Genomic DNA, 16,363 nt, shown 5'->3' on the forward strand with positions numbered 1-16,363 from the left:
GTCTTAGGGCAGAGTGAGACAGTGCTCAGAAACAAGAGGCAAGATCCAGCAGTACAGCAGACAGTCAAATGACTCAACTCCAGCTCCTCCCCAACCCTGTGTTGGCAAAGAGGTGGCTCACAGAGCAAAGCCCCTTTCACAGCGGAGTGATGCCTAAGAAGAATCCTGGCAAGGGACCTAGGCAAAAACCCTGCAAGAAGGGAGGAAAGAAATGTGACCAAGTAAGGGTAAAAAATATATACCCCAAAAGTGATGCCACGAAGGAGATGAAAATGGATGTATTAATAAAAATATGGTTTGTCTGAACTAAGACCCCAAAGAAGAATAAAGGCCTCAAAAGAGAGGTAAGACAACAAAAGAATATAAAAGGAAGTTGACAAAGTTCGTGGGAGAAATGGAAAAGAACAACAAAGCCATTACACGAGTGAAAATGTCATCAGAAGAAGCAAGAAGAGACACTACAAACGGAGCTGGGGCATTCAGAGAGGCTTCTGTATAAAGCGATAAAGGTAAGATAAGAAGAGAGCTAACATCAAGCCAAACTCTTTTAAATTGTCAGAAAAAAAAAGACACTCAAAACAAAACTCCAAAACATTGCTACCTCCTGAATGAATTTCAAAAAGTATTAAAAGCAAAAACCACAATACACACAAAAAAAGATGATAGAACCAAGGCTAAACGTACCTCTGTGTACTGACACAGAATGATGTGCAAGCTGTAGATTTTAAAAAACAAGGTTCAGAAAGTGGGTAGAGTATGTGTTTATTTGAAAAGAAAAATTAAAAAACAGGCTATGCATTCATGTGAATGCTTGTATGCATACAGACACATGTGGAAAGAACACAGTTAAACTGCAGACAGCAGCTGTCTCTGAGGAGGGGCACTGGGGGTCTGTGGCGGCTGCAGACGTTACTTTGACCCTATACCCTTTTGTGCTGTTTGAATGTTACCACCACCACCACCTCAATAAAAAACTTTTCAAAGAAAAGGATATATTTTTTTGACCATCAAGTATATGTGAAAATATGAATGACTACACAACGGGGTGCTCTAGGGTCCTTTCTTGGGTTGAGTGGACCAGGAAGTATATCAACACAGTCAAACCACTCAACAAATGCAATGTGCTCCCATTTTTTACAAATCTGATCAAGGCATCACTCTTCCCCTAGCTGGGGATCCAGTTCAATAACATCATATCATTGTACAGCTTCAGTCCTTTCATAGCTTTTCCATTCAGTCAAGAACATACATGCAGGCATAAAAATGTCCCCATATGTACAATTAGAATGAGTGACGTGCTTAATAAATGTGCTTGGCAAAGTTCTAGCCTCTAGGGGACAAGTAGCCAGTGGTTCTTTAGACCTATAAAGGAAAGAGAGTTGCTTTGTGTCATTCTGTTCAGACCGAATTTTCTCCATGATCCATTTACAGTAAAGTTAGGAGCAGAGAATATATAAGAAATAGCTGGCATGGCTATTACTCCTATCCTGATGGCTTCATCGTGGCACACTTGGAAATCCCAGCTACCCAAGCAGGGCCCCAGAATTGTCATGGAGGCCCTTAATGATAAAGCTTCTCTTCTTCAAGGCTAATTTCGAGAGTTACAATGCTACAGAAAAAAGGTATCTTCTTAATTAAAATGAGCTAAAGGCCAAGTGACACACTTAATTTTCCAACTAGAATCTAAATTTCTAAAAGAACAAAATAGGAACCATCTTCTAACGTACTCCAAATGAATGTATTTGACCTGAGTTCAGGCTCTGTGGGGCAGACGGCCAGAAATGCACATGTGGTTAACTAAGAGACATGTTCTGCAGTGAAATAATGACTTTAGTAAAGAAGAGCAATCTTACCAGCTGCACCAGTTTTAAAAAATCAACGAAGACATCACTTCTCAGCATTTTTGGGTCCACAGTTACTGAAAAACATGGACAGCGAGCCAGGTTAGCACAGGGCTTGGTGGAAGTCTCTATTAGACTGCTCTGTCCTCCAGGAAGCCCTCCAGGCCTTGCCAGTGCAGCGCTGCCTGCTTGAAGGCATGCAGCCTGTGACTTCTGAAATACATGAAAATCCACGGTCTGCAACTCCAAGCAGCTGTGACGACAACAAGGACCCACCCCACCAATCTCGGTTGACTCCTTCCGGGGATCTCACTTTCTGCAATGCATACCTGCATCGCTCACTATCCACTTTGCTGCCCTACCAGGATGATGATGAAGCTAATATGAAGAAGTGAAAGATCTCAGAACTTGGACTTAGACTCCACTTTAGCAAGACACTTAGTAATTTGAAAATTTTAAGTCGAGAGCACCTCTTTTAATGATGGGCACTCTCAAGAAGTTACCCAAAAAAAGGGCAATTGTAAGGGTGTTGGAGAGATTTAAAGTCTTTCATTCTTCTATATTTATAAGAGTATTTTCCCCTTAGTTTTAAAACTCCAGATACCAATACCCAGGTGCTGGGGACAGTGCAGACGGGGCAGAGACCCTCCCCTGAGAACTCCATGCTCATGCATGAGGTGCTCCTCAGCCCACCTCTGCATCGCCTGTCTTCCTGCCCACAAGTCCTCTCCTGGACCTGCTCCTTAGCTAGACTTATGTACTTAAGAAATCTGTATTACATATCTTTCTTCTTTCTTTTCTTCCTCTTGTTGTTTTACTGATTTCATCAAATAACTTCTATCAGCATTCAAAACCAGCACTGACTGAGGTCATTTCAGGTTGTACCTTTCTCAAACAAAGCCATGCTTTTCAAAATAAAGTAACTAAGACAGAGTCTCTGTAACACGAGAAACTTTTTATAAAAGGGTATTTCTGAGGGTATAATTTTAGGGGGAAAAAGCCTTTGTCTTATTTTCTGGAAAACATGTGTTATATATGCAAACTAACTTTATAGTCATTGCATGAATTCTCAGAGATGGGGAAAGCTATTGAAAAAAGTGTTCAAGGACCGGCCTGGGGGCATAGTGGTTAAGTTTGCAAACTCTGTTTTGGTGGCCCGGGGTTCACGGATTTGGATCCCAGGCACAGACCTAACACTGCTCATTAGGCCAAGCTGTGGCAGCATCCCACATAAAATAAAGGAAGATTGGCACAGATGTTAGCTCAGCAACACTCTTCCTCAAGCAAAAAGAGGAAGATTGGCAATAGATGTTGGCTCTGGGCCAATCTTCCTCACACCCAAAGAGAGAAAAAAAGAGTGTTCATCCAACTGTACAACTGTTAAGTAGCAGGTACTATGCTAAGCACTTTGTATATTTTAGCTGTTTAATCTTCACAACAAACCCTGAAGTAAATATTATTTCCATCCTACAGATAAAGACATTGAGGCTCAGAGAAGGTTAAGTGTCTGGCCCAAGGTCACACAGCGAAGAGCAAACCTGGAATTTCACTCCAGGTCTCTAGAACTGTGCTCTCCGTCACGACACTAAGCTATGCTGTCTCCTTGCTTTACCTTGCTGAAGAAGATGCACAAGACATCCTGATGATGTCGCGAAAGACCAGGCCTGGAAAAGTGACCCCTTAAGCACCACCATCATTTGTGAAAAGGCCAGTTCATAAAGCAATACTTACTGAGACGTGATAAAACAAACTAAGAGACAATGAAAATTCAAAACATATTACATTTTGAGCTTGAAAAGGCTTATTTAACAAGTCTACAACAGGTATATTCTCGACTACAAAAGACAAATGGGGAATAGATGACTTCTAGAATTTTTACATACTATGTTTTTAAAAAAATGTGCAGCCATGAGAAATAATGAGGTAAATCTACAATTGCTGGCCTAGAATGATATGTAAAAAATATATTTTAAGAGGAAAAAATCGACATACCGAAGTAAAAACTTTTACTCTTTTGCTATGAGGACATCAGTGGGGTAGCTGGTGAAGTTTGAATCAGGTCTCTAAATTAGATAACATTACTGTCTCAATATTAATTGCCTGATTTTGATAACTAGACTGTGGTTATAGAAGAGAATGTCCTTGATCTTAGGAAATACACACAAAGTATTTAAGGGTTAAGTGGCTTGTGTGTGCAACACAAGTACCTCAAAAAATTATATATTATATATGTGTACGTATATATGTACATTCATATATAATATGAATGTATATTTACATATATTCATAACACACACAGAAAAGCGAGAGAGAATGCTAAAGCAAATGTAAAATGTTAACATTTGGGAAACCTGGGTGAAGAGGACACAGAAATTCTTTGCATTATCTTTGCAACTTTTCTGTAAATCAGAAATTCATTCAGAATGAATGTTTTTAAAAATCAGGTACAGAAAAGTGTGTAGAGTAAGTTTCAATTTGTGTTTAACAAACACGGATGCACATACACACTAGTAGGCACACAGATAGTTTCTGAGGATACACAAACCGCTTGTACTAGTATTTTCTTCTAGACGCCTAGGGCTCTGGGGTAGAAAGGAATGTACCTTTTATTGTACACTCTTTGGACAAGTTATATTTTTAAAACATTTTGTGTATATACTGTTTCCCCTTTTTAAAACCCTTAAATATTTCAACGCCAAGTTTGCTATTTCTCCCCAACTCCCGCTTTTTGTGAGAGCTCAGTCTTGCTGACCACAGTTTTGCTGTGCACAGCACTTTCAGGACACAGGCAATGGGCCAGGACTGTTGTGCCGCAAGCCTCCTGGGGCCAGAGCAGACCTCCAAGTGTCCCTGGTGCCTTGGCTCAGCTTCCTGGGGAGGACAGAGAGGGAGGTGCCATCCCCGGCACTGCCAGTGCACCTCTCCGATAGCTCCTGAGAGCTCGGGTGTAAACAGTTCATCTTATCCTTTGTTCGGTCTTAATCCACGTAATATCTCTTTGACTTCTACAATCAAAGCCAACAGATAGCACCCAGGGGCAAATATGAACATAAAGCATTTTTAAAACCAAATACAAAGACCACGTATTGTATGATTCCATTCATAGGAAATGTCCAGAATAGGCAAATCTATAGACAGAAATTAGTGTAGTGGGTGACAGGAACTGGTGGAGGGGAGGAATAGGGAGTGACTGATAATAGCTATGAGGTCTCTTTTTGGGGTGATAAAAATGTTCCCAAATTAGATTACAGTTACAGTTGCACAATCCTATAAATATACTAAAAACCAGTGAATTGTAAGCTTTAAATGGGTAAATTTTATAGTATGTAACCTGTATCTCAATAAATCTGTAAAAAAATACAAACACATACCATTTTGCAAGTACTGTTCCAGCTGATCCCTCCTCGCATCAGCCATAGATGTGGTCATCGCCAAGTAGTACTTCGGTGGAAAGGGTGGCAGGCAGTTTCCAAAGACCCGCCTCAGCTGAAAGATCCAGAAAACACACAGTTTCAGACAAAGAGCCTCCAATTCAAGGTTGGTGAGACAGCAAAGCCTCCTCTCAGAGTAGGTCTCAGTCCAGCACTTTATTTAAAATTAACCCTTCCTGTTGGCCAAAAGGAGGAAAAGGGGATACTCTGATTTTCTTAAGGAGGTATTTATTTCAGTATGCGTTTCTAGAGATACTATTAGATGTATCACAGATGGATGACTCCAGTCTGAGTTTGGTAGACTTGGGGTAATTTTAATTTTTCATATGTTTCTATGAGACTTCCCACCACTCACATCATACAATACTTCCTTAACTCATACCCCAGTAGTATCTGTGATACCAATGAGGATGGTTAGAAATTTAATTCCCCCACCCCACCCCCCCTTCACCAAATCCGAACACAACAGCAGGTATTTACAGCTGTGTCAGCTAATGCAGTAGCCACTAGCCACCTGTGCCTAAGGAGCACTGGAAATGTGGCTGGTTGGAATTTTCAATGTGCTATAAGTGGAAAACACACTGCAGACCGTGAAGACTTAGCAAAAAGAAAAGAGAAATATAAAATATCTCACTAATAATTTTTATACTGACTATATGTTGAAATAATTTTAGATATGTTGGATTAAATAAAAAATATTACTAAGATTAATTCTGTTTACTTTTAATGTGGCTATCAGAAAATTTAAAATTATATATGTGGATCACATTACATTTCTATTGGACAGGGCTGGTTTATAGAATTCCTATACGTCTGACATATGATTCTAACAGAAACCCAGTTAAGCCCTTCCCTCCTAACTACGCATGTATGACCCAAGACTACGGCAGTAATTATTTTTATGAAAGCTGATAGTAGATGCATCAAAAATAATTTTTGGTTATTTTAACCAAATAACCAAAAGTGCATCTTCCTTCACTCCAGCCCCAAACTCAGAGTGGTGGCTTAAAGATAAGGCATAGCATCCTTCTCTTTAAAATGGGAGAAAGAAAACCAGTCAGAAACCCAGTCAGGTTTTAACCTGGTACTTCTGGAGCAGTAGGGCTGAAACTCTCACAATTACTGCAGTCAGTGGCTTACAGAAAATGAAAGCAGATCAAAGAGAAATGAGAGTGCAAACAGGTAAGAGTTTTAATTCCGTGACCTTTGTCACTAATATAGTGTGTATTTGACAAATATTTACCTTCCATAAGCCCTAACTTCAAAATACATCAAGAATTTGACCACATCTCTCCACCCTCACTGCCATCACTCTGGTCCAAGCCACTGTTGTCTCTGTTCCAGTTTATCGTAGTAGCTTTACAATAGGTCTTGCTGCGTCTGTCCTTTACCCTCTTCAGTCTATTCCTAATAGAGCATCTAAGGTGATACTTTAAAAATGTCAGTCAGATCTTTCCACTGCCCTGCTCAAAATCCTTCCTGGCTTCCCCTCTCAGTCACGTAAAAGCCAAAATCCTTAAAACGCCCTAGAACTGTGCCATCCAATATGATGCCCATTAGTCACTTGTGACTATTTAAATTTAAACTCAAATTAAAATAAAATAAAATTTAAAATTCAGTTCCTCAGTCATACTACTCACATTTCAAATACTCAATAGCCACTCAAAATGTAGCAAATTGCTACTGAATTGGGCAAAGATATAGAGCATTTCTATTAGCACAGAACGTTCTGTTGGACAGTGTTGGTCTAACACCTAGAAAGGTTATTAACTGCCTGTAAGATACAGCTCCCTGATGTGTTTTGTTTGGTCTGCTAGGTTGTTGTTTGTCTGATATATAGAGAATTTGGATTTGATGCCAACACTTATTTTTGCAATTACAAAATTTTTAAAGTTATGCCTTGGAGGGAATACAAAATAGTATAGCCTCTTTGGAAGATAGTTTGGCAATTTCTTACAAAGCTAAACATAGTTCTGCTATATAATCCAGCAGTCATGCTCCTTGGTACTTACCCAACAGATCTGAAAACTATGTCCACAAAAATGTGCATGCAAATCTTTATAGCTGCTTTATTCATAACTACCAAAAGCTGAAAGCAACCAAGATCCTTCGATATGTGAATAGGTAAGCAAACTGTGGTGCATCCATACAATGGAATATTATCCAGCACTAAAAAGAAATGAGCTAACAAGCCATGAAAAGACATGGAGGAACCTTAAATGCATATTTATAAGTGAAAGAAGCCAGTCTAAAAAAAGCTACATGCTGTATGATTTCAATTATATGACATTGTGGAAAACACAAAATTATAGAGATAGTAAAAATATCAACGGTCACCAGGAGTCTGGGGTAAGGTGGTGCTGAATTGGTAAAGGACTTGGAATTTTTTAGGGCAGTGAAACTACTCTGTATGATTACTGTCACTATGGATATATGACACTATGCATTTGTCAAACCCACTGAACTTTACAACAAAACCTTAATGTATGCAAATATTTAAAAAATCATTTAGGAGGTTGGAGGAATCCCAGGATGGAATGCAAAATATGACAAAACAATCTAACTATATTACAAATGTATGAAACAACTTCATTGAAAGGAGTGAGGGAAAACAGTGTTGACCTAAGTAGCTTTGGAAATGAGTGGAGTCTATAAAACTAAAGGCAAAAGAAACTGTACATAAGCACTGTACTCTATCTGATGAAGTTTTTCCCATGGGGGTACAGGTAAACAATTCTGATACGACATGTGTGTACAAATTTAACAATTAAATAAATGGATGACAGGTGGTGCGAGTTAGGTTTCTCACTGTTGGAGTGGGAATTTTCAGGTGAGTAAGAGGAATAGGCTAGAACAATCCTGTAGTAATGGATTATAGTTGGAGGTATTGGTCTGAACTCATGTCTAGCTTAATATAGATACAGATAGTTACATACAGAACTATTTATAGACACGCATATATACCCACATTAGCATACACACATATTTTCCTTGCTTGGTCAACTGAGAGGACTTAGAAGCAACAACACTTCAATAGCATTGAACACACCTAGTGCCCAGGTCTGGGTTTCCAATATCGTTCTCCAATAAAAGCAACCAGGGCTCCATGGAGAAAGGGTTGATTCTAGGACACAGGCAGGAAATATATGAGTCAGGAGCATATTGTAGCACCAGAAAATAAGGCAGAGCTCAAAACAAAAAAATCAACAATAGGTGTATGTCAGAGACACAGGAGTACACTGAAAGAGCTCCCGTGGGCCAAAGCTGGAACAATTAAAATGACAAAATAAGGCAGTATTGAAGCATAACCCTAAGTATAAATATCCAGGAACCATATAGATATAATTTATTGAATAAATAAGTAGGAGAGAAGAAACAAATCTCCTGTGCAGAAGAATCCCAAATAATTTATGTAGATACTCATCTGCAAGGAGATGGAACATAAACCCCATTCTTTAAGTGTGGGCTGCGTACAATGACTTCCTTCCAAAGAGTACACTATGACTATGGAAAGTAAGGAAAAGGAGCAACTTGACAATGGTGAAACCTGACACAAATGACCTCAGCCAGGTGATCAAGGTCAACATCAAGAGTGATAAGTCATGTTGATAATAGGTACCTTGAAAATATGTGATTAGAATGGCACTTGACTTTTGCGGTCTTCCTCCCAAAAACCCATAACCTCAGTCTGGTCATGTGAAAAACATCAGATTCCAATAGGGGGACATTCCACAAAATAGCTGACCAGTGCTCCTCAAAATGGTCAAAGTCATTAAAAACAAGAAAAGCCTGAGAAACCTTCACAGTTAAAAGGAGCCTAAGGAGACAAAACAACTAAATATAATGTGATATCCTGGATGAGATCATAGGACAGAAACAGGACACTAGGTAAACGTTAAAGAAGTCTAAATGAATTATGCACTATAGTTAATAACAACGTGTCAATACTGGTTCATTAACTGTAACAAATGTACCATACTAATGGAAAACAATGGGGAAACTGGGTGTGGGACATGAGAATTCTCTGCACTATCTGAAAAATTGAAATTTTTTTGTAAATCTAAAACTGGTCTACAAAAATAAAGTTTATTAAAAAAAAACCCTCTGATTTCTGGCTTCTCTTGAAAAATCAGAAAGTCTAGAATCACTGGGTTCACACTCGCCTGGCCACCGTCCTCTTTAGAGGAGACCTGAGCAGTCCCCACCACTCCCCATTGCCTCTTACCTGGCCCATGCCTCTCAGTTAAATTACCTGCCTGACCCCTGCAACCATTTAAGTTTGCAACCTTTCTTCTAAATCTAGTAGTATCAATATTATAGCAATAATTCCGTTTCTTTTAAATTCAAGGAAATTTTCCTGCCATGCCAAACACCATCCAAAGGCACCCCAGCTGGAGCATCATCCCAGGAAGCGCTGCTCAAACAACCAAGGATTTATGGACCCCCATCTCTGCTAATTCCATTAAATAGAAGCAGAAATTTGTCTTCTCTACATGCAATTATTTCTTGATTAAGTGATCTTTTAAGACAATTGTGTTTCTTGGCATGCGTTCATAAATTTCGCAGATGCTTCCAATTTGCTTCAAATCACAACAGCCTTGAGCCACCAGATCTGCCTGGGTTAGCCACCTGCGGGAGAGCATCCTGGGGGAAGCCCCTATGCTAAGGCCAAGAATTGGGGAAAAGTCAACAAGGATTACAGTTCTAATACCCATCACAGCAGCAAAGAAACTCTTCCAGCAGGTTTTACAACCTGAGCTGACTTCTCAAGAATCTTTCCCCTCCTTTTTCTAATACTGGTCTAGGGAGAAGACAAACATATAATAAATCAAGTAAAGTCTGCCAAAAGTCAGTAATCAACTCCACAAGTTCTTCAACCCCGTCAAAATATAACCTTATCTATTGGTCTCAGCACATAGTTTAGCATTAAAATCACTAGCATACTGAGAACTATCTGGTATTAGAGTTTAGACCAATCACTGTTTCAAAAAATTGTTTAAAGAGATCAAAACGAAAACATCTCTCTTCTGTTCTTTTCTTATAAGGTGTTTTTATTTGTTTGGTCTTTTTTGTTTTTAAAGACCATGTTCAGATAACGTATTTTCCTTAACACCAGCACAACCTCCTGCACCGATTTCTCCATTGTGCAGTTCTGCCTTTTCACACGAAGAGATGAAGAGGACTTTACTGGCCAGTTGAAAATACCACCTCCTTCCCGGCCCTATAAGTCATAGCCCCCGGTAGCTATCCCAGAGCGACAACCTGGGTCAGGAGGAATTACAGACACAAACGGTGTCCTTTCTATAGTCTGTTTCTAACGTTGACTCGCTCATCCCACCTCTCCAAGATGCCTCATAATCAAACCTCCAGATTTACCAGGTAAAGGGCCACAGCTCAAAGCAATCTGGGCCGGGCATCTGGTACCAAAGAACATTAGCATGGAGCTTGTGTATTATCCCATTTGCCCCTAAAAATATCCTTGTGAGGCAGATGATCATCATCACCATTGACATTGTCATCCTCCCACCTTGACAATAAGAGTAACCTGAAGCTCAGGATGATGAGGAGACTTAAATAAAGGTCCTACAAGGTAACGAGCAGCAGAATTTGGACACAGTCTTTTCACTACTTTTTCCTTCTCCTCTCCCTCATTTTCCTTCCCTCTTCCTCCTCCTCCTTGTCCCTCACCAAATCTCTACTGAGCATCTATTAAAGTAGGATTCTGTGCTGGGTATGCTATGCCTACAGGCTTCATTCATTCCTTCATTTAAATATTTGTTTTTGCAACTACGTAATCAGAGGAGACAAAATATGCACACAAAAAGAGGAATACGACAAAGTCTAAACACAAAGCGGCACAGGAATCAGAGAAGGCATCTCGTGCAATCAAGGGAGACTTACCAGAGGAGGCAGGGCTTGAGGTGGACCTTGAGAGAGAGAGAGCTGGGCCCTGACCAGTGGGCCAGGAAGCAGGAGGGGGAAATGAGCCAGGCAGAGGCACTGAATCAGCCAGCCTGATACAAAGGGTGTGAGTGGGGAAAGAGGGCAGATCAGGCGAAAAGGGTGAAGGAGCCAGGCTGGGTCAGCACCTGGAAGGGAGGAAGACTGAGCCAGTGTGTATGGGCTCGCACAGCCCTCCTCTCCCACTGAAGGATCCTTTACAAGCTTCCACGGCTTGTCCCCATTGCCGTGTCTGATGCTGGCAGAATGTCTGCAAAGAGGCAAGCATCCTTTTCATAGAGTCCAGTATCACTTACACAGATGGCCTCATCTTTAACACTTGGCCAAAATAAGCCAGCGAAATGTTTCCTTCACAGATTTCTTTAAGTCTATTTGCAGGAGGTGGTGTAGGGAAGGGCAGGGGCATACATCAAACTGGTTTTATTCATCTAAAGGCAAAGAAAAAAGTCAAGTGAGGCAGTTCACACAGCAGAGATAGATGGGCAGCATTCAGCAACAGAGGGGCAAGCTGCCAGACCTCGAGGGAGCCTCAGTGGGGGACGGGGCCGAAGGCCATGACTTGAGTGTGCAGATCACAACCGACCTCTGGGAAACACAACCATCTCTCCGCAGTTCAGTCTTATACACATTAGCCTCCTCAGAGCTTGGCTGAGAAGGAGCAGGGGCCACCTCACCCGCGACAGGTGCTCCTCCTCAGTCGCAGAGTTATCCAATATACAAAGTGGAAACACAATTGTTAAAGCCAACAATGCACTCAAGTCAGGATCTTCACTTAATTTAAAACAGCACATGGCACGTAATAAAAACTTAGTAAATATTTAAGTAAACGAATAAGTCAGTTAATTCTATAACATGAAATGTCTATTCTATTGAGGTGCAGAACTTCCCAGGGAATAAAGTAGAAATTAACTTATACTCAGAAAACACATACACAGATGGGGCCTTTATATTGTTTCCTATTTTATAGTGCTTTGTATAAAATCAGAGTACAAACTCGAGCAATTTCACATCTCCATGGAAGAGAAGAATAAAAACATGCTGAGAAGTGGCTGGGAGAGGTCAGCCAACCTTTCAGTCTCAGACTTAGGTTGCCAGATCAAATACAGGATGCTCAGTTACCTAGGTCCCAAACATTGCATGGGGCATACTTACACTAAAAAAGTGTTAGCTGTTTCTCTGAAATTCACATTTAACTGGGGATCCTGTATTTCTGGTTGCTAAATCTAGCAAACTTACTCAGACTCTTGATTTATAAAATGGGAGTAATAACAACAATTGCACTACTGACCTTAAAGGGCTTGCTGGGCACCTGGAATAAAATCCTGTGCCTGGAACTCTGAGGACAGAAAGCAGACTTTGGTTGTCTGGGGCCAGCGGTAGAGGCAGGGGATCAAGGGCAAAGCGGACAAGGGAACTGTTCTTTATCTTGATTATGGTGGCAGTAATCGTATACACTGACTGAAATTCACCACACTGAACACCTAAAATTGGAGACTTTTATTATGTTATTCCAAAACAGAGTAAAAGCATGTTACTTTAAGACTTAATTAACTGTATTTACTGATACAATTTATTTTGTCAACTTTAGTAAGAAACCACAAAATGTAATGGGTCCGAGCAGGCTCCAACACTTACTAAGCAGCAAGACTTTGGGCAAGGTGCGCCTCAGTTTTCCCATCTGTTAAATGGGGCTAATTATAATCCTAGCTCATAGGACTGTTGTAAAAATTAAAGATGCTATCCTATGCAAAACTCTTGGCACCAACCTTAGCACACAGTAACTGCTTAACTGTTAGTGTTTTAAATTAATAATAAATACCAATAGCCATCTAAGATCTAAATAGTTTCTCTAAAATGAAGTTGTTCCTACAGAAAGGGGAAAAATGATAAGTGCAAGGTGTAAGGTAGTTGGAAACTGCATAAAGAAATCTCCACTTTAGGATTTTGGAAAAACCCGAGACAAATGTGAAGTATTCATTAATATCTATTGCATGTGCCACAGAGGGCACTGGGCTTGGCAGTTCAATGTTTCAGAGTCCACTATAGGGAACAGCCAACGGTTTCTTGTTCCTGGCTTCCAACACAGAAGATCGAGAACAAATGTTTACTGACTTTACGTCTCTGCTTCTGGACCTGCTAGGACTTGACAGGTCTGGGTTTTTCTGGAAAAAAGCATTTTCGTAAGTCTGTTGGTTAAGGAGGGCCAGATTCAGGAATTCCTCCAACCTCTGAGGTAATAAATCTTTCCTGAGTGTGTACTAAGTGCCAGGCTCTGTGAGAAACTGGTCCGTCTTCACAAGTAGCCTGTGAGCTGACATCCATAACCAGCTATTTGCTCATTATTTCTGATGAGAAAATTGAAGGTCAGAGAAGAGGTGAGGTGACCACCCAGGAAGTGGTCAGTCACTTCCACTGATCTCCCTGCTCCCTTCTGCTTCTCACCTTCTGATGGCTACCTCCCCAGGCCCACCTCACATTACAGGCAGACAGAGGAGGGGGAGAGAGAACTCAACTTCCTCCTCCAAATGCCTGGAACACCTGCACTTTCTCTTCCTTCCAGATCCTCATCTGCCCGCCTCTGCACTCCTCCCAACTCCCCAAACATGTCTCGTCACAAGCAGCTTCTCATCTTTCAGAAGTCTGAATCCATGCCCTTCCTCATTCAGTCACCCGACCATCAATCCTGCGGGCCTATTGGGTCACAGGTACTGTCCAGGTGCTAGCAACTCAAAGACCACCACAGAAATTAATTAACAACCACTTTACAACTATTTTCTGTTGACTTCAAAGATAACTTAATTATACCTTGAAAATGGACTTTTCCAATGCACTATGACGTACGAGCAAGAAGGCTCGCTGCAGTCATGTTTTCAGTTGTAGAAAAGTGGAACTGAGCTGGCCATCAACAGAAGATGGTTAAGGAAATGTGGTCCATCTACTCACTCCAAACCAGAGACTGTCAGAAAAGACTGTCCCAGAATTGTTAATAGCTGTTGCCTGGGCAAGTTACTTCCTTTCCTTTGTTTCTTTCCTTTTCTCTGTTTCTTATACTTTAAGTATGTGCTCTTTATAATCAGGATACAAAATCTAAAAAAAATTTTAAAGAACAAACTGTGTGGCGGTGGAGGTAGGTGAAGCTTATTTCCAAACTTCCATTTACTCCTCTCACCCATTTTGAAGACTCACAGCCCTTCCTTATTAGGACAATAAAGCCCATGAGAAGAGGCTAATAAATCAGTCAGCCTGCAGAGAAAATGGCATCAGGACCTCAGAGTGAGAAACCATGTGTGAAATGGCCTCCTGTCTTGATAAGTCATCTGTCTCCTGGGTTCCCAGCCTGCCAGTACTTGAAGCCTATGAATATAGTCATTTGAAAACAAAAATAGACACCTTTTTAAAGGGGGTAAGCTTAAACTCTGGGAGAAAAGAGATTAAATACTCATGTACAAGTTTCCTCAGACTACACCTTGGTCTAGACTCGGTTTGGTCATTTCGAATGGGGACATTGTCGTGGGGAACAGCTGGCACTGAAACGGAGGGCACCACTGCCCAGCACCGTGCCAGGTGGGGCCGGTGGGAGCACTGCGCCGGAAGGGGTTGGGAGAATCACCTGCGTGTGCCCGGTCCCTCATCTCCCAGCTGCAGATGATTAAGAACGGCACCACGTATTCATTGAGCTCTACGGCAAGCAATTCACAATCCTTACCACGACCCTGTTTGACAGACTAGGAGCCTGAAGCCCTCAAACGGCCCAGTGTTTTGTTAGAGTCACGGGCCCAGAGCCCGCTGGGCGCGCTTTTCCTCACCCGCCTCGGACCCGCTCACCTGTTCGTTCCAACGATGCAGCTGGCTGTAGCGCACCCTGCAGAAGAGGAACCCGTCCAGGTACACGGAGTACAGCTGCAAACAGAGACATCCCGTCCCAGATTAGCCGAGCGAGGTGAGCCCCCCCCAGGTCACCGGCCTCCTCCCTGCCCGCGCGGACCCTGCCCCCGGCGCACCACGTAGCGGCCCCCCAGCGCGTCAGGCCGCTGCTGGGACACCGGGATACAGAAGTGCATCTTCAGGGCTCGGGCGGCGACTCCAGAACAGCGCGGGGAACCTGACCTGCGGCCGCGGAGCGCGGTCTGCGAGTTCAGGCTCGGGCTGCAGCTGGGGAGGCGGACCGTGGCGGCGCAGCCCTCGCCTCGAGCCCCGGGGCTGCGAGCGCAGCGGGGTCGGCCACGCCGCCCGGGGCGGGGCCCTGCTCCCGGCTCCCCGTCGTCCCGGCGTCCGCAGGCGGGGCCAGGGGCCAGGCCGTGCCGCCTCCTGCTCGCCGGCCTGCTCGGGCTGCGCGCCAGGGTCCCCGGACGGTGGGAGGCGGCGAGCGTCTGCGGCCCCAGGCCCAGCGCTGTCGCCGCCTGTAGCCGCCTGCGCCCGCGGCGGGGCTCCCGGGCCGGTGGGGCCTGGACGGAGCTCAGGGAGAGAGCGGCCCTAGGGAGCGCAGAGCCCTCCCTGGGCCCGGGGTTTCACCCGGCGCTCTGGGGACTCCTGGGGGAAACTGCGTGGGTGGGTTGGGTGGCGGAATTCTTCTGGGGAGAAGGTCCAGGCTTTTCGTCAGATTTTCCAACGGGTTCCTTGAATCCGCAAAAATTAAAAATCGTTGCTCTAGGCGCGGAGATGTCCTGTACTCGTGTTAAAGGAGTCATTCGCTTACTGCTCCTCACCTCATCCCAACATGGCGTTGGGCTACTTGCTGGGTGAGGGTAGGGAGTGGGGGTGCACAGCCTACGAGAAACTGGCTCCTCCAGGCGTCCAGACCCTCATCTCTGTGGCTTGCCGAAGGCCCAGTTCCCCTTCCTGTATCAGGAGAGATAGATCGCATTCGGACCCACCCTCAAGCTCAAAATGCTGACATCTCCCCCAAGTAGGGGCCCCGACAGGGTTGAAAAAGTTTGTGCTCCATGACCTGCCGACACTGACTGTGGTATGCTATGAATTAAGATTTTGGGGGGCCTGCTGAGTGGTTAAGTTCGTGAGCTCAGCTTCTGCAGCCCAGGGTTTCGCGGGTTCAGATCCCGGAGCGGACATGGCATGGCTCATCAAGCCATGCTGAGGCAGCGTCCTGCATGCCACAACTAGAAGGACCCA

At 43.0% G+C, this 16,363-nt stretch overlaps 1 protein-coding gene across 2 annotated transcripts in view; it reads right to left on the bottom strand.

Moving 5' to 3' along the window:
* SNX31 (sorting nexin 31) overlaps positions 1-15,485 on the bottom strand; it is a 67,358-nt gene extending 51,873 nt beyond the window's left edge. Inside the window, exons 1-4 of one of the 2 annotated variants that reach the window (XM_070222419.1) lie at positions 15,235-15,485; positions 15,059-15,133; positions 5,213-5,327; positions 1,854-1,918 (exon numbers count right to left, since the gene is read on the bottom strand). In XM_070222419.1, the coding sequence (XP_070078520.1) occupies positions 1,854-1,918; positions 5,213-5,327; positions 15,059-15,133; positions 15,235-15,294 (315 nt within the window). In that variant the 5' untranslated portion in view covers positions 15,295-15,485. Of the gene's footprint in view, positions 1-1,853; positions 1,919-5,212; positions 5,328-8,321; positions 8,397-11,173; positions 11,271-15,058; positions 15,134-15,234 lie in introns of those variants that run through there. The other variant, XM_070222421.1, reaches the window with a different exon arrangement.
* Between the last annotated feature and the right edge of the window lie 878 nt (positions 15,486-16,363).

Source organism: Equus caballus, chromosome 9 (genome assembly GCF_041296265.1).
Source record: "Equus caballus isolate H_3958 breed thoroughbred chromosome 9, TB-T2T, whole genome shotgun sequence".
Taxonomy (NCBI): Eukaryota; Metazoa; Chordata; class Mammalia; order Perissodactyla; family Equidae; genus Equus; species Equus caballus.